At 51.2% G+C, this 22,887-nt stretch overlaps 1 protein-coding gene and 1 pseudogene across 1 annotated transcript; both read right to left on the minus strand.

Annotated features, from left to right (window-relative positions):
- Window positions 1-167: 167 nt before the first annotated feature.
- LOC144123644 (uncharacterized) lies at window positions 168-22,085 on the minus strand. The gene is made up of 3 exons (XM_077656442.1): window positions 22,022-22,085; window positions 1,670-1,953; window positions 168-176 (listed from the first exon to the last, which is right to left on the minus strand). Exons 1-3 carry the CDS (start codon window positions 22,071-22,073, stop codon window positions 168-170), a joined length of 345 nt encoding a protein of 114 aa, XP_077512568.1. The 5' UTR covers window positions 22,074-22,085.
- LOC144116497 (protein GVQW3-like) lies at window positions 2,861-5,305 on the minus strand (annotated as a pseudogene).
- Window positions 22,086-22,887: the final 802 nt, after the last annotated feature.

Genomic DNA, 22,887 nt, shown 5'->3' on the forward strand with positions numbered 1-22,887 from the left:
TACCTCTCAGGAACCCACCATTCAATTTTCGTTGATTACGTTCGAGGTCACTTCAAGGTCAAATTTCGGGTGGTCCATGCCATATTTGGCCATAGACCCCGTCAGGGCACGTCATAATCACATGCCCAACCTTCTAGGCCATAGCCAAATCTTTTCATAGCTGTTCTTTACAGCCGCTGCAAATTGAGTCACGTGACCCGCCAGGAGGCTTCATTCATCCAATGGCTTTCGCCGAGAACGCAGCTAGAAGTGCTCTAGCAATAAAAACAAGCTCGACGCTCTCACGCAAGTGTTTCTGTTATTAACGCAGCACGATTACTATCTCTTGCGTTCGCATTTTTAACGAAAGCCCAACGGGCCAAGGTCCTAGTTAGCGATCCGCCGTTACCGAACCAGTTCTGATCGAACGTCGCAGTACATTTATCTTCGTGCTCGCGATATGCCCTCCATCCGTCGTTCCTGTGGAAATGAATGTTTCCAGGTGTTTTCCATTGACGCAAAGAAAAGAACGCAGCGTACTCAAAATGAAAATGTTCCCCAAGGACAGAAGAGCAGCATATATCGCACTCTCGGTGGACACACAAACCACCCATGAAGAATGGAATGAAAGGTGCAGGCGAAAATTGCAAATTGCGGGGCTAAACGTCCGGGTGCTTCATGCGGGCTAAAAAGGATGTCGCAGCAGATGGCTCCGCAATAATTTTAGCAACCTATGGTTATTTAACGTGCGCTGATATTGCGCAGCACAAATGCACTTTCCTCCTCCATCGAAATGTTGGCACCGCGGCTGCGATTTGATGTCGCTACCTCGAGCAGAGAGCACAGCGTAACCACAGACCGCTCGAGTTCATCATCAGCCTGACTACGCCTACAGCAGGACAAAATCCTCTCCCATATCTCTGCAATTAACCCTGTCCTGTGCCAGCTGCAGCCACCCTAACCCCGCAAACTTGTTAGCCTGAATCGCCTAACGAGCTCAATCACAGAAGAGAACCCGACCGCTGTGGCCGCGTTTAGATGAAGACGAAAAGCAAAAGGCGCCCTGTGCTGTGCGACGTCAGTAAAGATCCCCGGGTGGTCGAAATTATTCCGGCGGCCTCCACTACGGCACCTCTTTCTCTATGCTTTCGCTTTCTTCTCATCCCGTTCCTCACGGCGTGGTTGAGGTGTCCACCTTGATGCGAGACAGTTACTGCGCTATTTGCTTTCCTGAAAAAACGCTAATTTTCGGCGCATTTAACCCCATAATTTAAAATTTTTAGAAGAGAATACAGATGTGCTAGCGTGTGTATGGTATGGCATAGCATGGAATGACGTATATATCTTGCATATTGTGGTATGGTAAGGCATGACACGGTAAGGTAGGTGTGGTTTGGTGTGGTTAGGCATGGTATGGTAGGTTTGGTATAGTATGATGTGGCATAGTGTGAGGTTTCACGCCTCAATGTTGCACATAGGCTATGCGAGACGCCGTAGTAGGAGCCCACGGATTAATCCGACACCGAGCACTGACGTCGCGCAGTATACGGGCCTCTAGAATTTCGCCTCGATGGAAATTCGGCCGCCACGGCCGGGATCAAACCCGCGTCTTTCGGGCCAGCAGCCGAGCACCATAACCACTGAGCCATCGCGGCCGCTTGAAAAAACAGGATCGGCTTATAGTACATACGTGTCGGTAGCCGGCCTCGCAGACCACCTTGAAGAATCCGAGCAGGCAGGCGATCGCCGTCGCGGGGTCCTGGTCCAGTGTAACCAGACGCACGCAGCGTGGGTCGAACTGGCCCAGCGTCGGGAACACGTACACCATCTGACGCGGCAGCGTGGGCGCCAGCACGTCGGCCGCCACCACGCCCATGGGACCCGGCATCATGGCGGCGTCCACTCCTTGTCTGCCGGCGAGGCGATCCTCCGGTACAAGATACCCGCACCACCCGGGGAAGCCGAGGACACGCCCTGCGACACGCAGCGCGCCTACGCTTCAGCGAGATCGTCGTCGTCCGGCTGGGAATTCACTCTCAATGTCTACGCCTTAGAGGTCACCGAGGAACAACCGCAAAGCGAGAAGCCTCAAAGAGCAGAGCGCTGCCGGCCGCGTCCGCTGACCAAGCCTCAAAGAAGCGTCGCAACTGGCGCTGTCGCGAGACAAGTCGCATTTCTAGCGTTCGTCCAGCCTTGCGCTCGTAACACGAGACGCCTAGAGCATCTTCAGTCATCGTAGGGCATGCGAGTGCTAAAAGTGAGATTTTTCGCGTTAAAATATACGAGGTCTGTTAGAAAAGTATCCGACCTTTGGCGGAAGAAAAAAAAGTGGCGTAACTGGAGCGCTGGAAACCTAATAACCCTCAAAGTAGTCTCCTTGGGCCACACACTTCTTCCAGTGGTGCTGCCATTGTTGGAAGCATTCCGAGAAGGCCTCTTTCGGAATGGAGCTTAGCTCAGCTGTCGTTGCAGCCACAATTCCCTCTCTTGTCTGAAATCGCGCTTCTTTCAATGGCCTCTTGATTTTGCGAAACAACCGGAAGTCGCAGGGGGCCATATCAGGAGAGTATAAGGAGCCTGATTTTTCACCAAAAAAGTCAATCAAGTGCGAGGAATGTGCAGGAGCATTGTCGTGATGGATGCACCGATTTACTGTTGACGACAACTCCGGTCTCTTGCGCCGCACAGCATCACGTAGGCGACGGACGACATCGCTGTAGCACTCTTTGGTGATTGACCCTGTGGTGCGTGCTCATGGTGTACCCCACCGCGGAAGTCAAACAAAGCAGTCAGCCTCACTTTAACGTTGCTGTACACTTGGCGGGTGGCGGGCCTTCTTTGGTCTTGGTGACGTGGAATGCTTCCACTGTGACGACTGGGATTAGGATTCCGGGTCGCACCCGTACCCCCAAGACTCGTTACCAGTGATTATGGTGTTCATGAAATCGGGGTCACTGTTTGTGGAATCCAGCATGTCCTGTGAGACCAACACGAAGTTGCTTTTGCTCCACCGTGAGCAGCTTCGGCATGAATTTCGCCGCAACTCTCTTTATGGCCAAAATCTTCGGTGATAATTGAATGTGCAGAAAAAGTTCCGATGCCCACCTCTTCCGCCATTTCTCGGATAGTCACACGACGGTCCCGCATCGCCACAGCGTTCACTTCGGCAATGACCTGGTCATTTCGGCATGTTGATGGCTGACCAGAGGGTGAGAGAGAGAGAAAACTTTATTTGGCCCATTAAGTGTTTATCGTTCTGTCTTCGTCTGCATCGCTGCAGACTCTTGACCTTCAAAGCAGGGTTGGGCCCTAGTCCAGGGCTCCACTGAGTCGCGCTGCTTCGCTTGCGTGCTGCACCATTGCCCTTTGGGCGGCGAGCTCGCAGCTGGTGAGCCGGCTCTCCCATTGCTCCGCACTCGTGGTTTTGTGTTGGTGGAACGTGTAGTTTCGCTTATACTCCCAGGTTATATGGTAAAGCGTGGGGGTTGCCCCGCACCACGGGCATGTGTTCCTATACTGTGTAGGATACATCTTGCTAAGTATATGTAGGTTAAAGAATGTTCCCGTTTGCAGCCTCCGCCAACTAGCTGCTTCTTGTTGTGCTAGGCCCTTATGTGGCGGGGAGTATCCAATTCTCCTGCCTCTTTGATAGTTTAGGTATTTTGAAAATCTGATCTCCCCGGTGAAGTGCTGTCCCTGGGCGTATAGCCGCTCGGCTCGGTACGTGATATCTCGAGCCAAGCTGTCTGCCATTTCGTTTCCTTCTATCCCCGTGTGCCGGAATCCAGATTAATTTGTGGGTTGCTGTTTTTCTGAGGTGTACTGCTTCGCGGAGGATAGCTAAGGCAGCCCTGCAGATTCTATCTATCGTATAGTTTCTGCATGTCTCTTTCGAGTCTGTTAGGATGACCAATAATTCGTCTTTTCGATAGCCCTCAGCCGCTGGCAGCGCAACATCAACCTCCTCCGCTTCCACTATCCTGACGCTACGTGTAGTTGCGCAGGTGATTAGATTGCCTGCGTTATCAACTACCACCGAAGCTGTCTTGTAGTAGCTTTCGCGTCTATTCCATGGATACATGGTTGCATCCGTGAAGACTGTGTTTTCTAATTTGGCTAAGTACCTCTCCACATAATCTGCCCGCGCCTGTCTCCTGGCCGCATGGAGGTTTGAGTCCATGTTTTTCGGAATGGGATTGACCTGCAGGGTTTTAAGGATCTCGTCGGGTGTATCGGCGATCCGATCGAGATGCCCCTTTGGGTCGTGACCCAACCTTGTCAAGAGCGCTCTTCCTGTAGCCGTGTTTCTGAGTCGTTGCAGCTGTGCTTCGTGCTGTGCTTCTGCAAGCTCCACAAAGGTGTCTGATTCCTAGCTGTAGCAGCTTCTCATTCGCTGTGTTTCTTGGTAGGTACAGTGCCGTCTTGTATGCCTTCCTTAGTATTGTCTCTGCCTCTTCCGTTTCGCTTTTGATCATGGGGTGGTATGGCAGCGAGTAGATGACCCTACTGACTACGAGGCTTCATGCTAGTTTTAGCGTGTCTTCTTTCATTCCATGTCTTCGGTTGGAGACTCTGGTTATCATTCTGCCTACGTGCGAGCATCCGCAGGCGCTGCGAGCAGCCGAGGCGAGCGGACTTGCGTTGCATGAGGTCCGCAAATTTTCGACTTTTCGACCCTTCAAACCCTACTGGACCACCGAAATCTTGGTTGGAACCAACATTGGAACCGAAGAGGACCACGAGGATACCGCTTTCAAGCCGGTCAGTCCAATAGTTTGGATTTTATCGGTATTTGAAGTTTCAACGTGGTCGGCCGCCCAGCTAAGCCTAACGCGAGTACGGGGTTCCGCGGCATCCCCGGCCTCGGACCGAGGAGTACGTAGCCCGGAACGATGTCCCGCCACACCAACCATATCGCAGACCAAGCCTTAGCTAGAGGACCAGCCAGGAATTCAGCAGAAATTCAAGAAACCATGGAAGAAGACTATTGACGCCGCCGAGCCGACCACGTGCAAGACCGAGGCAGGTTCGAGGCAGGCAACCAAGACCCGAGAGGCAGCACCCCGCATACGAGATTACAGACCGAAAAAGAAAGCCAGTACTGGGAAATCGCCATGTCTAGAAGGCAAAAAAGGTGACCAGAGGCTGGCTCGCTCTCCACCGATGTACGGCCGTCTTTAAACCGGTTTTACCACTGCTTAATCTGTGTGCTGCCCATAGCATCGTCACTGAAGGCAGTCTGAATCTTCCGAATGGTTTCCACTTGGCTGTCGCCCAGCTTCTGGCAAAATTTGATGCAGTAGCACTACTCCAGTCGCTCCGCCATTATGCTTGCAATAAAAAATCGACGAGAGCACTGCGCACTATGCCTCACTCAAACGCTGCGTCCCTGCGACTGACGCTATCGGCAGACGGGAAAAAATTCGCGCATGCTCACGAAGGTTCAAAGTCGGCTGATGCAAACGCGCTTGTTTCATATCTATCAGGTGTTCGCAAAAAAAAATAAGGTCGGATACTTTAATAACAGACCTCGTACAAAGAAGAAAGGCGACATATACATTCAGCGAGCGTTCAAAGCGGCAACGGTTTACGTTTCGCGTGAGTGTCAAGTCGTTAGCGCCCCAACCCGCCCAAAACAAACCACCCTGGGACACTGCAGCGGTGGATTCCACAGATGCCTGCCACATGTAAACCGCTGCCTCCACAGAAGCCAGCTTAATACACCGTTCCCCCTACAGCCAGCACTCGCAAAACTGGCCTGTACGACTACCCGCCCAACCGACTCGCCCTAAAATTCAACGGAGTCAATAAAGACTCACATGAGACTGTGCGTACGTTTCACTACAAAGCCCTCACCTCCACCACTCGGTCGTCCTTAAACATACCAACTGAAAAGAAAACATTTGACAGAACTCTGTCTAGTTGGGAAATTTAGTTTAGTAAAAAGATGACTGACGCCAACCAAGTTAATTTTTGTGAAACACGACGTTTCGGGATCGGCTCGGTCCCTTCTTCATGGTGCAACTATACAGGCGAGGTGCAGCTTGGCTTTTTAAAGGGGCCCCAAAACACATTTTCAGTGCATTGTTTTGCCTGTTGGTTGCACAGACTGAGTTATGGTGATGCTATTAGCATCGGTCGTACCGCGTATACTGCGGTTTTTAATATCTTAATTAGCTCGCAAAAACAAATTCATGGTGCTGACGGTGTCACCATAGAGTGGCGATTTTTAGCAGCGGATATGACATCACTTAGCGGGAGCATGATGATTGGACAAAGAGCAAATATTCTGCAAATTGTGTTAATAACTAGAGATGTGTTTTGTCAAGTTTTGTGTTTTATATTACATTAACAAAACCAACTTATTTGCCCTAGATAAAAGCAAAGTAAAGCAATTAAAACAAAAATACACCACCAGAGGCTCTGGCTACTTTTTGCATCGAAGGACTTTGCGCCTCTCTGTAAACATCTTAAGACCCAGCACTCAACACTTTTGGCTACTCGCTATGTATCAGATAGCGGCTTTGAGGAATCGATCGGATCAAGCCATTGCACTCTATAAGTGTTCGTTTCGGTTCCAAAGAAGGATGCGTTCGTTTCACATTTAGCAGGCAGTGCACATCGTCAGCTTGTGGAGGATCACCGGGCGGCGGCGCCAGATGACGCCACGTTCCTGTCAACAGCGCGCGCTCCTTGCTCGCCGTGACCAACCAGAGCGCTAGGAGCGACGGGCGATGGTTGGCGGTAAGCAGTAGCTGTACGCGCTATGCTAATGGTGTCTTCGACTGGCCGCTCCCGCGATCCGGTCAGGATATGGCAGAGTGGGAGCCGCTCTCCCTCTGAGCGCATAGCGAGACTAGTCAAGCCGAATGGTCAGCGAGTTTTTAGAGCGGAAACGCAGGAGGCAGAAGTGGGACGTAACTTCCGGAACCACTACGCGGCACCGCTGCTGATGTCAAGAGTAGCCGCACGTAAGGTCCCTTGATTACCTTTAGCTGCACGCGGCCGCACACAGTTTGCATCGCGGTCGCCGCTTAGCCTGTCGATCGCTACCCCTGCTTTCCGTCCCACGGGACGCTCATTTTTCGAAGATCGCCTTGTGGATAGCACTGTCGGTCCTCGTCTGAGCTGCTGCTGGAATCGCTGTTGTCATGCGGCAGCAACACAGACCGCGTTCCTAGCGCAGATATCCGGCGTTTCTTGGACATCTTGCCTCACACAGCGCGGCACCCACAAAACACAACACAGCAAGGACGCTACTACTGCGTCAAAAGCCTGCACTTCCTTCTGCCTACGCGCAGGGGATGCCGAGGCCTCACACCGCTTTCGCGAAATGGCGGAAGTGGCTCTGTCACGTGGACTCATCTCGGAGCCGCTCCGCCTTTTTTCTCGGAGCGCGTCAGAGCGCTCTGAGCTGGAGGCGAGCGCTCAGAAAGAACCAGCCGAATGTAGTCAGAGCGGCCGGCTACGACCAGCCGAATGTGCGGTCGCCTCTCAGGGCGATCTAAAGCGACCAGTCGAAGACACCATAAATGTGTCTGATATCTTGCGCAGGATGTCAAACCGTCGCAGTATCTCGCGCTCGAGTTCGGATCCATAAGTAAGGTAACATCACTGATCAGTGTTCCCTTCTACGCCGTCGACGTGATGATGAAGCATCGCTGGGTCAGCTGGGCGTTCACATGGTTTTTGTAACCATGCAAACGGCGCTGCCAGCCTTGGCATGAACGAGTTACAGTGCAAACTTCCGCCACGTGCTCAGTTATGCTGTTCTGATTCGTCGCACTAAGTGTCGTCAATGGAAGACCCAAATGAGAATGGGAAGGTGCGCGAAAATAGAGTTGAGGGCAGCATTTTGTTGTCTTGTATTTTGAAATTTCTTCATTGAATAACTTCCGTTTCTATGCATCGATTCTCGTAATTCTTTTTGAGTCAGCATCTGTGTGACATAAAGAATCAATCTGAAGTGTAACCGGCATCCGTTCAAGCGGTGTTTCGCAGCCCTTTTAAGGCCTCGTGTTGAAGACTTCTGGGTCAGTGGACGCAAACCATGGATGTAAGAAGAGGGAAGTGCCCCCAGGGAGCGATTAGCATTCTTCCGTGTCTATTGGATGTGCCACGACTCGAGAAGCCTCCAGTACAGTAGTGCCGTCAAAGTAAATTCGGTGGTCCCATGCCTCGCAGTAATCGGCAACAGCGCTGCGCTGACGGTTCATTTATCGGACGTCCGCTTTGTGTTGCCTCATTCTTTCCGCGAAGTTAGTTTCCCCTATGCATGAGGCCGGGCAAACAAAGCAGGGGATCTTGTATACAACGCCTTGGGCCCTTTCTTCAGGGGGACGGTCTTTCGGGCGAGAAGGCGTCCGATGGTGGTAGTCGGTTTGTGCGTTGTTAGCACCCCTTCTTTGCCGAGAATGCGAGCCAGCGTCTCGCTCACGCCTTTCACGTATGGGATGCACACGCGTCCCCGCTTCTGGCTTGTGCTTGGGGAAGGAATAGAGCTGTTTTTTGTTTTCTTATTTTTGTTTTTGGCTGACGCGTCGGATGAACTGGGGCACCCATTTTTTGGAGATCGGAGTCTACTTGGTTCTTTTCGTTTCTGTTTTCTTCATGTTAAGGACATATGGTGTCGGCTCTATTCAATAAAGATGCAATGACAGATGCCTTGTGGGGAGTGGGATGGTTCGAGTTATTAGCCCACACGCTGACGCGACGCCGAAGAAACGCTGCCTTGTGCTTCGGCCATTATGGAGAACGATGAGTCGGCTAGGCTGAAAGAAGCCAGACTTCGGCGTTGGAGCGAACCAAGGACAAGAGACCTTGCCGAAGAAGAGCGTGTCAAACGTCTCGATAAGCGTCGTAATGACGACGCGGCTAGACGAGCTCGCTTCGCCTCCGACAGTGAATCCGCGACGATTGAAGACTACGTGCCGAGTTTGGCGTCTCTGAAGAAGCCAGACTTCAGCCTTGGAACGACACAAGCATACACAGAGATTAGCTAAGTAAATAATCAGTAGCATTACATCGCTTAACCACAGCGAAACTTAAACGTAGCCATGGCCTGTAGCTATCGCTACCTACCAGGTTTAACGAGAGCTAAACCACAGCCATTTTTTTTCTAACACGACACACTTTAAATTGGATTGTAAGGACCACTAATGTTTAAATATATACGAGAAACTGAAATAATGTCTTTAGTATTTGGCAATTTTAGCACAGTAGCAGCAAGCGCGATTCATATTCGTTTCAGCGTAACTCTGCTTTTCACCAATAGGTGGGGCTCAACAGCGCTCCGCGCTAGTGTTCCTGTATATGCTCCCGCAGGGAGCAGAGTTGCGCGACTGTTTTCCTCGCGCCGCTCTTCACGCCATTCGCTGAGCGGCTGTCACGTGATGCTGCTGACGACGTTTGTTCCATTTTGGAGTGGGGGAGCCGAATTTCCAGGCGCAACGCCGGTTCCTCGCCAGCCCCAGTACCCTCTCGGTTGCCATCGTGATCGTACGCATCCGGTGCGGTCGGCTGCGGTGTGATCCCGCCTTTTACGTGCGCTCCAGTTGTATACATTTTGATAGTGTGCAGTGACTGCAGCCTCCAACTATGACGGGGTGCAGTGCGCCAAACTGCAAGAACCGTACTGAAAGCGGCAAAGCTTTTTACGCAGTGAACAAGCTTTGTCTAGGCTATTTAACTATTTTATTTGTTAAGAATACCCTTAAGGTTCTACTGACAAGGATGTCAACACTGGAGGAGAGGGGAACAAAAATAGCATGAAATACATGAAAGCAAAACTGGATATTAAGATAATTATTTTTCCTGGAGTAAAAGCATGGAGCAGTCCAAAACAAAGATATTTCAGAATGCAGTGAAGGTACATATAATTCAAGTAGGTCAAGAGAAAACGCAATAGTGCTTAGGGAAAAACGAGCAAATAATAGCACCAGAAAGTGGTACACATCACTTTTCGAGATCATTGGAAACCCGTATGCCACAATTCAGCTACAGTGACTTAAGGCAGGCTTTTCTAATTTTTGGATAATAAAGAAGTACGGCACGTGATGAGTTTGGCTTGAAAAGATGACCATGGCATAGGAAAAATGCAATGGAGGGCTATAATTCAGAGCAACAAATGATACGTATATTTTGTGAAAGATAAGCGCGCGAGTTTGCGATATCCGTGCCTTTGGTTGGTTAGATATACTTGCGTGCAAAATGAATCGCTTTAAACGGCCCGCATTCACATCGTATGCAGCGTGGTTTCACAAGCTTCGTGCAACATTGGCGGTTGCATCCCTATAGAATAATGTATTTCAATGTGGTCCTGCAGGGAGATGCAATACCGCACTTCTCTTCATCGCAAAACTCACGCGGGTTTTTCATTTCCAAGCATTTCTGCCCCATTATGTCCGTACTGCGAGCTATCGCTGTCATTCCGCGATCTTTCTGTCATGCATTTTCGGCAAATCAGATTATTTTCCGACATTTTTTTCAACGAAGTATGATGGGCTTAGCATCGATCTCTGAGCACTGATACAGTAAAGGGAAATAAGGATGCCCGCAATCAAGCGCAGTTTGAAAGCTTTTCAAAAAAAGCGAACTGCTCTACAACGCCAGCCCAGTCATGATCCCAGCGCCTGTGCGCTCGAGGAGCTGCTTTCCCGCACAGCTTGGAACAAAATGGCGGACCTTCGCGCAACTCTGCTCCCTGCGGGAGCATATACAGGAACACTACTCCGCGCTACTACGCTCATACGGGCGTTTTAGACGCTGCGCTAAAACTCTTCACTCGCGCTATGTTCAGCTGGTGCTCCGCTCGGGAACTACCAGCGGAGCGGTACATAAATGCGCTCAGCTAAAAGAATGGCGTACGCGTAACGTTGCAACGTGAGCTCCCATTTTGCGCATCTGCCTGCGGGGTGAGCACCTGGTGATCTATCTGCACGGTGAAGACCGCTCTGTCTAGGTTGTGGGGACCTGCCCTGCACTCCCCTGTGTTTGCTTTCCCGCGAGGCACTGTGCAGCAGCAGCCTCGCCTCGAGGAGGATCGCATTCCCTTGTTATTTACCTTAACTAACCAGACAGGGTGCCAGCGTCCCAGCGCGAGAGACTGCTCGAACGCGGGAGAGGGCATTAGAAGGAATGAGGCACTTCGGCTGGGATCGTCGGCGCGAGCGGACGGGTCGCTCGCGGGTCCGCGCTTCGCCAGCGGGGCGAGGATGCGACGGGGAGACCCGCTCCCGTATCTCGTCCCGTCCAGACTTTGGAGTATCCCTTGCCCTAGCGTGGGCGAACACTCGCTCGGAACCTTGCTGGTGAGTTGGACGACCTCGATTCATTAGCATACCTTGTTGCTAGCTGGCGTTACTGCTGTAGCAATAAATGCATGTTTGTGTCAGCCAATGTGTCGTTCCTTTGTTCCCTCAGAGCAAGGCCCGCCGTGGTTGGCGTGCGCTCCGTAGCCTACTCGATCACGGGGTGGGGCCTGGCGGATTTAACTGTGGCAGCCGCGGTTAAAATGCGGAGAATGTATTTATCTCCCCAAATAAACCCCGCATCTGCCTCCCAACGTGGGACCTGCTCTTGGAACATTGGATGATTGTTTGTTCGGTTCGAGGAGCGCTCTTTGTCCAGACTTGACAACTGCTAAGCCTAGAGTGAATTTTGATCGCTAGGCCCTGCGGCATGCCTTCATGAGTGCGAGGTGTTTTGCGCTGCAGCATGTTTGAACTTATCGACATGCTCAGCACATTTTTGATCATGTTTTCTTTGGAATTCTTTCACGAGAATCACTTGGTCCGCATCGAGGGAGCGCAAGGTCTATCGCCCGCTGAGTTGCCGAGCCTGAAGCGAGTGAGTACGGAAGCCGCGTGGGTGGTCCGAGTTTCTGTATATATTTTTCTCTACAGTCTCTTTTTCGACCCTGGGAGTCGCGGCTCCGGGAGCCGGGTGGCCTGGGGCCACGGGTGCCGCTACGAGCTCGCTGGTATTGCATCTCGGCACCGGGCGCTCCGACACCGTCCGATACGGTAGGCGCCGGCCGCTCAGAAGCTGCTACGGGAAGTGAGCGGGGTAGGACCACACCACAACCCTTGTCGGGTCTCTGTTGTGGTCGCGGTCGTTGTCACCGGTTGTCAGGCCTAATGCTTTTCGGAACTACCTGCACCACGTCAGAAGAGGCACGACCACCGGACCGTGGTGTTGAGAGGGGGCGCACTTTGCTGTCCGCCCGTTTTTTTGTAACCTCGCACGAACTGAGCAGTCTCGTTGAACTCAAGAAAGGGCTTTGTTAACTCGAACTTTGCGTTTTGCACAGCCGCTCGACACGTTTTGCTAGCGAGTTAGGTATTGTGCCAGGGGGCCTTTGCGGATGCCGTTTACCCTCCCGTGACCTACGTTAAAGGCACGCGGAGAGCGTTTCGGCAATTGTGCAGATCCAGTGAAGCCACCATGCTTGCTGTCCGGTGCACATCGTCTCGCTGCCACCTACTGCGACGGAGCGGCCTGTATCCTGTTCGCCGCATCCATCCAGGGCAGCTTTTGCGAGACCAGTCAGCAGTCACCTCGGATGCTGCTGCCCTGGCGACTACTGCAGAATCCTGGCCTGCAGTTTTTCCACCGGCCTTCTATTTGCGGTCCTGCGGACACGGTAGCCCGCGAGCCATGCGAGTCGTCCCAGCGGAGACCTTCACGCCGCCTTCGGAACACCGCGGAAGTCTGCGTGGGCGCTGACGGCGTGACCTCCGCTGCAAGACCTGCCTCAAGTGCATGAAGAACAGGAGACTCCTCCATATCATGTACTTTCAGGCGCGTGGGTCTATGTAAGGTTGGGGGGATGTGGGGACCTGCCCTGCAGTCCCCCGTGTTTGCTTTCCCGCGAGGAAACCGTGCAGCAGCAACCTCGCCTCGAGGAGGAACACAATCCCTTGTTAGTTACCTTAACTAACGAGAGAGGCTGCCAGCGTCGCAGCGCGAGAGACTGCTCGCACGCGGGAGAGGACATGAGAAGGCATGAGGCGCTTCGGCTGGGATCGTCGGCGCGGGCGGACGGGTCGCTCGCGGGTCCGCTCTTCGCCAGCGGGGCGAGGAAGCGACAGGGAGACCCGCTCTCTTATTTTGTCCCTTCCAGCCTTCGCAGTATCCCTTGCCCTAGCGTGGGCGAACATTCGCTCGGAACCTTGCTGGTGAGTTGGACGACCTCGATTCATTAGCATATCTTGTTGCTAGCTGGCGTTATTGTTGTTGTAGCAATAAATGCATGTTTGTGTCAGTCAATGTGTCGTTCCGTTGTTCCCTCAGAGCAAGGCCCGCCGTGGTTGGCGTGCGCTCGGTAGCATACGCGATCGCGAGGTGGGGTCTGGCGGTTTTGAACTGTCAGCCGCGGTTTAAGTGCGGAGAACGTATATATCTTCCCAATTAAACCCACAATGTACAGAGTCGATCACACTTGTCTAGAGTGCTCGAGTGGTGTGCTGCGGAGGAAATTAAGTTAAATCTTATTGCAGCTGCTTTCCTGGGGGTAAGGTGCTGGTGCCTGTGCAGTTCACATGTATGTAGCATCTGTCTGCAAGACAAACTGCTTGTTCAGGTTGGCGAGGCGCAGACTAGCGGTATTGGCTATCGCGCGAGCCAAGGCCACAAATGCGTCAGTCTGTTCCTTGCCCCAGACACACTTCGAGCCTTTGCGCAACAGCAGATTCAGCGGCCTTGCAAGCTCCGAGCAGCGCGGGATGAATTACCTGTAGAATGCAAGCAGCCCCAAAACCTCTGCAGGCTTTTCACATCCATCGGGCAGGGGTAGTTCAGAATTGCCTGCAGTTTGTCGTCATTCGGTCTCAATGTGCCATCATCCACGACAAATCCGAAGAGGTTCACTCTTTTCGATGCCAACTGCACTTTTTTTGGATTGATGGTTAGGCCAGCATTCCTCATGCTTTCGAGAACGGAATTCAGTGAATGAGATGCTCATTGAACGACTGTGAGAATATCACAACCTCGTCGAATTACGCCATGGCGTAGTTGAACCTTGCATCGTCCAGCACGGTGTCCATCAGTCGCATGAACGTGCTCGGGACGTTAGACAAACCAAACGGGAGCCGAGTAAATTCGAAGAGCCCGCGGTGGCAGGTGAATGCGGTTTTCTGAATGTCACCTCCGGCCACCTCAATCTTCAGGTACCCTCTGCTTGCATCTAGGACTGTGAAGAACCTCGCGTTCCTTAACGCGTACATCACAGCCTGGATCTACTGGAAAGGGTACGCAACCATAGGCGTCACCGAGTTGAGCTTTCGGTAATCAACACACAGCCTGCCTTATCCATCTTCATTCGGTGCTAGAGCCACTGGTGACGCCTAGGGACTTTGCGAGGGTCACACCGCACCGGTAGCAATCGTCTCGTCAAGGGAACAGTAGAGAAGCTGTCTCTTAGGCTCACTTAACAGCCTCGGGTTGCACCTGAAAGGGAGCGCATCACCCGTTTCAATCCCGCGCTGAAGCAAGCCGGGTCTGCCCGGTTTCTCCGTGAAGCAATCCGAAAACGGGAGTAAAGTTACCGCAAGCCTTCAGCGCTGATTACTGTGTCGCCCAGAAAGACGCGATGATTGCTTCAAACGGGCCACCGCCTTTCCGCATCTCGAGGGAGCCCCCCTGCCTTTTTGTCGCACAGGCGTGGACACCCGCCTGTTGTGCATGGCAGTCGGGCAGGGGTCGCTTTCGAAGAGAATGAGGAGGGCGAGTGAGCTGCAACGACATAAGAGGATTCTGGTGCGGGATAGTTGGTTCATACTTTCTACGACACAGATTGACACTGCGTAGCGGAACGAAGACGAGAAGAAGAAAACACAAAAAACAGGACGGGCGCTGTGTCCTGTGTTTTCTTCTCGTCCTCGTTCCGTTGCGCTGTGTCAATCTGTGCTGTAATGATAGCCGCTTTCCCCCATGTCGAGCATAATGCCTTCGCTCCAGATTAAATTTGAGTGGTCGGCCCGCGAGCGGGCCCTACACAAGCCACCATCTAAAATATTCGTACAGATAAGGTTACCACACAACACTATACGGCATCTTTTTCTTCTTTCGATCCTTTCCGTCACAGCGCCGTATAGCGGCGTCCATTAAGAAGCGTGACGGTTACGGAGCATTTCCTACAAAAAACAATTATGGCGTGCAGGCTTTAACGCCCTAAACCTGCTTATGGACTGACTCGCTGAGTTGCACACAACGCGTTTTAAGAAATTCATTACCTGAATTAATGGAATCAAACGCGATAGCGAGGCCCCGTTGAGCAGCAAATCCGGCGTCGGCGCTGTCAGAGCGGTGAGCGATAAATAGGGCGGAGTATAGGTGGCCTAGACAGCCATCTCGCAACCTACCCATCGGATTGTCAGAAAACTAATCAAACCGGCAGGTGGCAGTTAAATTAATGGTTGATTGCGAGAGCTTCTTCGGGAAGAGCAGCTTGGGTCGCTGAGTGGAGTAGAGTGAGAAAACTTTATTTCGCCAAAAGCGCGTGTAGATGGTTCCGTACTAGATGGTCATCAGTCCTCAATTGACGGCGACCCGGGCGGCCCACTCCACGGCCCTGGACGGCCGGGTCTGAACTGCCCAACACGTACGGCCTCCCATTGCTCAAGAGAAGGATATTTATTTATTTATTTACAATACTGCCAGTCCCATCAGGGACCATAGCAGGTGGGCGAACAAAAATGACAAACATGATAAAAATTTGAGCCGTGCACTTTGGAATACAAATCAAAGACACGTGAACAGAAAGGAACAAGAAAAATACAAGAAAAGGTAAACATTAGCAAGGAAAAAGAAAAATACATGTCTAGGAGTCGGGTAGAGCATTGCCATAAGGAATTCAATTAGAGCACATGGGAACACAGCAGCGGAAAAAATAAGACTTTCTTCACAATTAATTAACAATCTAATGAAGTGATGAGAGGCGGTTGAGTATGTCAGTGAAACTGCTTTATTCGTTAATTAAAAATGATTCTATCCGTGACGTGAACTGAGATAATGTGGTTGCAGTTATGATTGAGGGATCAAGGCGATTCCATTCTCTGATCACGAGGGGAAAGTACGAATACATGAACGTGTCGTTATGGCATGAGTATTCTGTTATCGCGGCTGCGTGTTTATGCCTCGACGGGCGTGATTGCGAGAAAGATATGTATTTTGATACGTCTATCTTGTAGTAGTTGTGCATCAGGTGAAATAAAAATTTTAGTCGTGCTTGTTGCGCTCTTGATGATAGCGTCTCTAAACCCGAAATAGCCGCGAGGTTAGTTCGTGAATCTGTGCGCTTATATTTGTTGTGTATAAACCGCAATGCTTTACGCTGTACTTTTTCTATTTTTGTTACATTAGTCACTGAATGGGGGAACCAAACTGCGTTAGCGTATTCTAAAACTGGTCGAACGAAAGTAGTATATGCGAGAAGCTTTGTCGATGTGGGTGCAAGGCGCAGACATCTTCGAAGAAAAAATAGTTTGCGTAATGCTTTCGAGGTTATGCTAGCAATGTGCGCGTCCCATCTGAGGTCAGAAGTTAGTGTGATGCCTAAGTACTTATGCTGGTGAACTTTCGTCAGTATTCTGCCATATTGGAGTAGAGCCACAGGGAGCTGCTCTTTATTGCATTCCCACAGAATATGATCATATGTCGCCAGGTCCCTGCACCATTTACACTCCGGCTTCACCTCTTACGGACATATTTTGCTGAGTATACAAGAACTGAGGAAATATCTCGTTTGAAGTCTTCTCCTCCAAGCAGACTCCTGCTCATTGACCAATGTCATCCTCCGGCGGGAAAACTCTCTTAATTGCTCAACTTGTAGTGATTTGTAACGTCATGGAAGGACACCAGCCCATCTCTCGTGAACCCCCACGAAACAGCCGACCCACCTGCTCGGTTTAAGAAATCTCGAGCTTTTGCGTGAGCCGCCTCGTTCCCTGGATTTCTGGAGTGCGCTGGTACCCATACCACCTCAGCCCTTTTAATACCTCCACGTTTGACTCGGCTCAAATGCCGAGCCGCCGCACCCCTTTTTTCACCTCGCAAAATTGCATATGGCTGTTTTCGAGTCACTGAAAATCAGATAAGCCTTAGTACTAGCTATTGCTAGAGCGATAGCCGTCTCGGAGGACCTGGTTCTGACCATCCCGGAAGCGGTCTAGCGTCCCCGCGCGTCCACTGCCGTTATCGCAAATGCTTAATAATATTAATAATTCGTTTTTGGGGAAAGAAAATGGCGCAGTATCTGTCTCATATATCGTTGGACACCTGAACCGCGCCGTAAGGGAAGGGATAAAGGAGGGAGTGAAAGGAGATAATAACAATAATTGGTTTTGGGGGAAAAGAAATGGCGCAGTATCTGTCTCATATCGTTGGACACCTGAACCGCGCCGTAAGGGAAGGTATAAAGGAGGGAGTGAAAGAAGAAAGGAAGAAAGAGGTGCCGTAGTGGAGGGCTCCGGAATAATTTCGACCACCTGGGGATTTTTAGTGTGCACCGACATCGCAAAGCACACGGGCGCCTTAGCGTTTTGCCCCCATAAAAACGCAGCCGCCGCGGTCGGATTCGAACCGGGGTACTCCGGATCAGTAGACGAGCGCCCTAACCACTGAGCCACCGCGGCGGGTGCAAATGCTTGCCTGTCTTCACAATCAGCATTCGAATTTCCCATACTTAATAATAATAATATTAATTGGTGTTTGGTGGAAAGGAAATGGCGCAGTATCTGTCTCATATATCGTTGGACACCTGAACCGCGCCGTAAGAGAAGGGATAAAGGAGGGAGTGAAAGAAGAAAGAGAGAAATAGGTGCCGTAGAGGAGGGCTCCGGAATAATTTCGACCACCTGGGGATCTTTAACGTGCACTGACATCGCACAGCACACGGGCGCCTTAGCGTTTTTCCTCCATAAAAACGCAGCCGCCGCGTTCGGGATCGAACCCGGGAACTCCGGATCAGTAGTCGAGCGCCCTAACCACTGAGCCACCACGGCGGGTTCCCATACTTTGCAGAGAGCGTTTTCGCCCTCGCCTTTTTTGTGTCTTGATAATGCATCGGAGGCATGTTTTTGAAGCGAAAAGCTACACTACGCTAGATAAAGCTGTCGTCGCGTAGGCCGCGGAATGACCTTGAACGACCTTCAGCCCAACCAGTTTTATTTCTTCCTTACGGCGCTGCTCGGGTGTCCACGGATATATGTGAGGCAGTTACTTCGCCATTCCCTTTCCTCAAAACCAATCTTCAAATTTCTTCGAAAGAAAAGGCATGGCGAATAACCTTCCCCTCTGGGACTGTGGACACCTGTCGCGCTTTAACCTACATGGCTGGCGGTAGTGACAGGTGTACTCTGCATGCGTTGGCATTCACAAAGTTGTAGCAGAAACGCGGCACTGAAGCTATAGACCGTCGGCGCTCATTGTGTTCATTGGCGTTGGCATTGACATTGACAACGTTCTAGACTCCGATGATTTTGAGGAAAGGAAGGGCGCATAACTCGATCCCTAGGTCAGTGGACGCCTCAATCGTGCTTTGAGGTATACGTGGCTGTGGTGAGAGAGAGATTTGGGCTGCATGCATTAGCGCTGACAACGTTGTGGAAGACACGAGGCACTGCAGCAATAGGCCGCAGCGTTCATTGCGTGACCAACCTCTCGCGGTAAACCATTAATTTAACTGCCACCTGTCAGGGTGGCAGGGCGGGCGCACTGCCTATCCAGTGTGCGGAACGCACTCAACGTTACAGACACCAAGGAGCGTCTATTTTCCCGATACACAACAGCTTTCGCTCTCTAACCAGGTTCAGCAGTAGTTGAACCGCAGCTAATTTTCTGGAAATGGTTTGATGTACAACCCCTTGCGTACCGCCTTCATGAGCTGTATTTTCCTATCTCCCCCTGGTGGTTCCACCTCTATGTCAATCTTGTCTGGAATGTTTCGCCCAGCCCCTGTTTTCGAGAGCCTAGCCATCTGCATCTTAAAGATTTGCCGCCTTTAACTCATCCAAGGTGTTGTGCACCCCCGACCCATTAAACGTTCCGTCGATGCATTGTTCGGTAGGCCCAAAGCAGCCTTGTACGCTTTCCTGATCGTAGCTTCAGCCTTATACCTCTCTCCGGGACATCCAGCTTATGAAAAAGAAGCGCATACACCACCCTGCTTAGAATGAACGCCTGCATCAGCTTGCACTGGATCTTCGGGACTTCAGCGACCGGCATCCCCCCCTCACTTCCAGTGGAGGCGGCGGGACGCAGCGCCTCGCGTGTATTCCGCTGGGTCTGTCCCGCACCACAAGCAACTCCGACTTGGGTTGCGAGCAAGATAGTCCAGCCTCCCAGCAAGCTCCTCTAACATTTACTGCCCGCTGCAGCGTCTCTTTCAGCTGGCCATCACTGCCCCCGGTAATCCATAACGCAATATCGTCCGCGTGCATAAAACGTGTGTTTTGGCCACGGAATCTCCTTCAGCCCCGGCGGCAACGTATTTAAAGCAAGATTAAACAGGAACGGCGACAGCACAGAACCCTGCAGCGCGCCTCCCCCCCCCCCCCCCCCCCCCCCCCAGAGGGAAGGAACCGGACCTAATTTCCCCCACCGAAATTTCCACAGTTCTACCGTTAAGGAAATATTTAATATATCGGAAGGTCCAGCCTCCGGGTTTATGTCCTAAAGGTTGTTTAAAACCGGCTCGTGGGCCTCATTATCGAAAGCCTTAGTCAGGTCGAGTCCCAAAATGGTTTTAGTTAGCGTATTGTACCCTGGGTCCACTATGTCCCTCTTAAGCTGTATCATAACGTCTCGCGCTGACAAGTTGGCCCTAAAGGAAATCACTGTGGGTGGGAGCAGCTCACCATATTCTACATAGTCCCGAAGCCTGGTGACAACCACATGGTCCATCAGCTGCCAAACACAAGAGGTCTGCGATATGGGGCGCATATTCTCTATGCACGGCTTCTTACGGGGCTTGAGAATAAAAGTGATTCTAGCATGTTTCCACTCTGGCAGTATACCTCTCCTTCACACCAGCATGTATTCATGAAGTCTGTGAGTGCCCCAACCGACTCGTAATCAAATTTCCTCAAAAACCTTATTCGCCACTCCGTCTGGTCCGGCCCCTGACGTGGTGCGGAGCTGCCTCATGGCAAATTTTACTTCCGAAAGCGCAAAATCCGCTGCCATTTCAAGGCAGTGGTGCATCCCTTAACCGCTGCAAGGAATGGAATGAGAACTCCCAGGGACATAAGAATGTAAAGTTGAAGATGACCACTTGCCCACATACGGGCATTAACCCACTAACACTATCGCATCCATTCCTTAAGGAAGAGTTTAAGTGCCCCAACCAATTTTCTTCGGATTTTGAAATGCACTGATTACTTTTTTGCAAGGGTAACGTTCTCGGTAATCCAATTATGATAATGGAGCACAAGGGCGTTTTTACATTTAGCCTCCATTGAAATGTGCTGTCGAGGCCAGTACTGATTCAATCAGGCGTTCGTGCTATCAGCAGCCGGGCGCACACAGTTTCACCAAATTACAGAAACGCTGCTACTCGTCGACGAACAGGACAGCTGTATGCGAGAATAGAGCATCATTGACTTCCCTCTGATGATGTAAGCAGTTTTCACACCACACGCACATGCCCAGAACCCATCGCAGCAGGGTACCGACAGCAAACACTGCGCCAAATCTAATGGGCTTTTTTAAAGCGAAACCTTTACTGGCGTAGTGAAACTAAGGTTATCGGCGCCGCAATTTGACCCTCAGGTATGGGAGTGGTGAAGGTGTGGCAGCCACGTGACATGCGACGTCACTCGCCACCGCCGAACGTTGGTGCCGATCGCTGCCTTGGCACCTGTGGCCCCGTGACTAACTACATGACTCGCCGTTTGCTGGAAAAATGAGCTGGCGGCGCTCTCGCTGCATTCGCATTAATAATAATAATTGGTTTTGGGGGAAAGGAAATGGCGCATTATCTTCCTCATATATCGTTGGGCACCTGAACCGCGTCGTGAGGGAAGGGATCAAGGAGGGAGTGAAAGAAGAAAGGAAGAGAAAGGTGCCGTAGTGGAGGGCTCCGGAATAATTTCGACCACCTGGGAATCTTTAACGGGCACTGACATCGCACAGCACTCAGGTGCCTTAGCGTTTTGCCTCCATAAAAACGCAGCCGCCGCGGTCGGGTTCAAACTCGGGAACTCCGGCTCAGTAGCGGAGCGCCCTAACCACTGAGCCACCGCAGCTGGGCTGTAGTTTGCACCGCGGCGCATTTCAGTTTGCAGTTCTCGCTACGGATGGAGCGAGTCGGCCGGAGCCGTCTACGTCGTCGGGACGATTTCGCTGAACAACGCTAAACAGCCGCACATGCAAATGAATCTTCGCACTGATCATGCCTGACCATGGACCTGAAATAGACTCGAGACGTGTTTATTTCAGGACCACTGAGGTGACTGAAGCTGCAAAGCAGTACGCCACACACAACCGCCAGACAAGGCTTCGCATGAACGTTTACAGCAAAAGCGGATCGAAGTTATCCCAACACCGGTACAACTAATCGCATAACACCAGGAGTTTAGCGTAGACGCAACGTTGGGCAGGTTGTGCACTCCGCGTCAGTCGCCGCACTCACAACATGCACGCACAACGTTGTAGTACATAGTCTCGCGTAAAAGCTCCCAACTAGTGAAAACTTGCCAGTGGGAACTTGTTACAGCACAGGCGGCTACAGGTAGAATTTCCGAAAATCTACGATATTACGATATGTCGATTTTGTGTCGCTTTTTGCGGGAAACATGATGGGAAATCAAAAACGGTTTTACAGAACCGGAAACACCGTCCACATAAGTTGTCACCAGCTCTCATAGATAGCAGAAGATCATCTAGCAACGCTAACTCTTCCAGCATTTCCAATTATGGTCTTTTATGGCTCACCGCGATGTTAAGAGCTCGAGCCTCGTAGAGCGCGGTGTCATTGCACGCCAAACCTAAATGTCAGGCGGCCTAAGCCAGCACCGCGGTCGAGCAAGCGTTCAATCCTTACCTTGTACGGACGCCGTGACGCTGTGCCTCGCCCGAGAACTTCTCCTGAACATTCGACGACGGAACATTGAATAAATAGCACAGTCGTGCCTAAGCCAACCACTGGTTCTTAATGAACGGGCCCTGTTCCTTGCGCGAGCTGCGTGCCGAGTGAGTGAAGACGATGATGTCCTCACGCTTCATGGCAACAACAACATACCCACGGCGTGGGATATTGGCCAGGGTGCATTGCGGAAACAAACGCACTCATGGACAAGGAGTAGAACATTTGGTCAATTTTGTGTGAAGACTAGAATTTGTACAAAAAAATGAAAAAAAGAAACGGAAAAGAAAAAGCAGTGAATTTTCTGTATAGCAGAGGAATCTAGTTGATGGAATCATGCAGTCGTGAATGCAATCGCGCACTGGTTTCAGGTCATATCTGGTGCTTGCCACGAAGGAGAGGAGAATAGGAATAGATAGTGGAAGCCCTAGTCGAGCGAGAGGGATCACCAAGTAAATTCTACTGAGAGAAGCAAACCGCCGGCAGAAGAGGAAAAAGAAATGTATGGACTCAATTTCGCCACAAGACTCGCAAAGGTTGGTCATAGATAGCTCCGATCGACGTAAATAAAGATTTAGTCGCGGTATTCTGCAGCGCAAGAGAGTCATGGACACCTCACATTCCCTTGAACTGCACATCCTCACATTCCAAGCAAATTTCAGGTGTTGAAAATCCGCTGCAACAAGGCTAATCGCTCAAGTAGTGGAGACGCTGGCATTGTTGACAGCGTGCTATCTGTAGTCAAGTTCACAATATTTAGGACGAACGTGACAATAGGTGCGCCAAGGGCGCACTTTGCTACAAAATCAGCCCTCTCATTAGAA

Source organism: Amblyomma americanum, chromosome 1 (assembly GCF_052857255.1).
Source record: "Amblyomma americanum isolate KBUSLIRL-KWMA chromosome 1, ASM5285725v1, whole genome shotgun sequence".
NCBI classification, from domain to species: domain Eukaryota; kingdom Metazoa; phylum Arthropoda; class Arachnida; order Ixodida; family Ixodidae; genus Amblyomma; species Amblyomma americanum.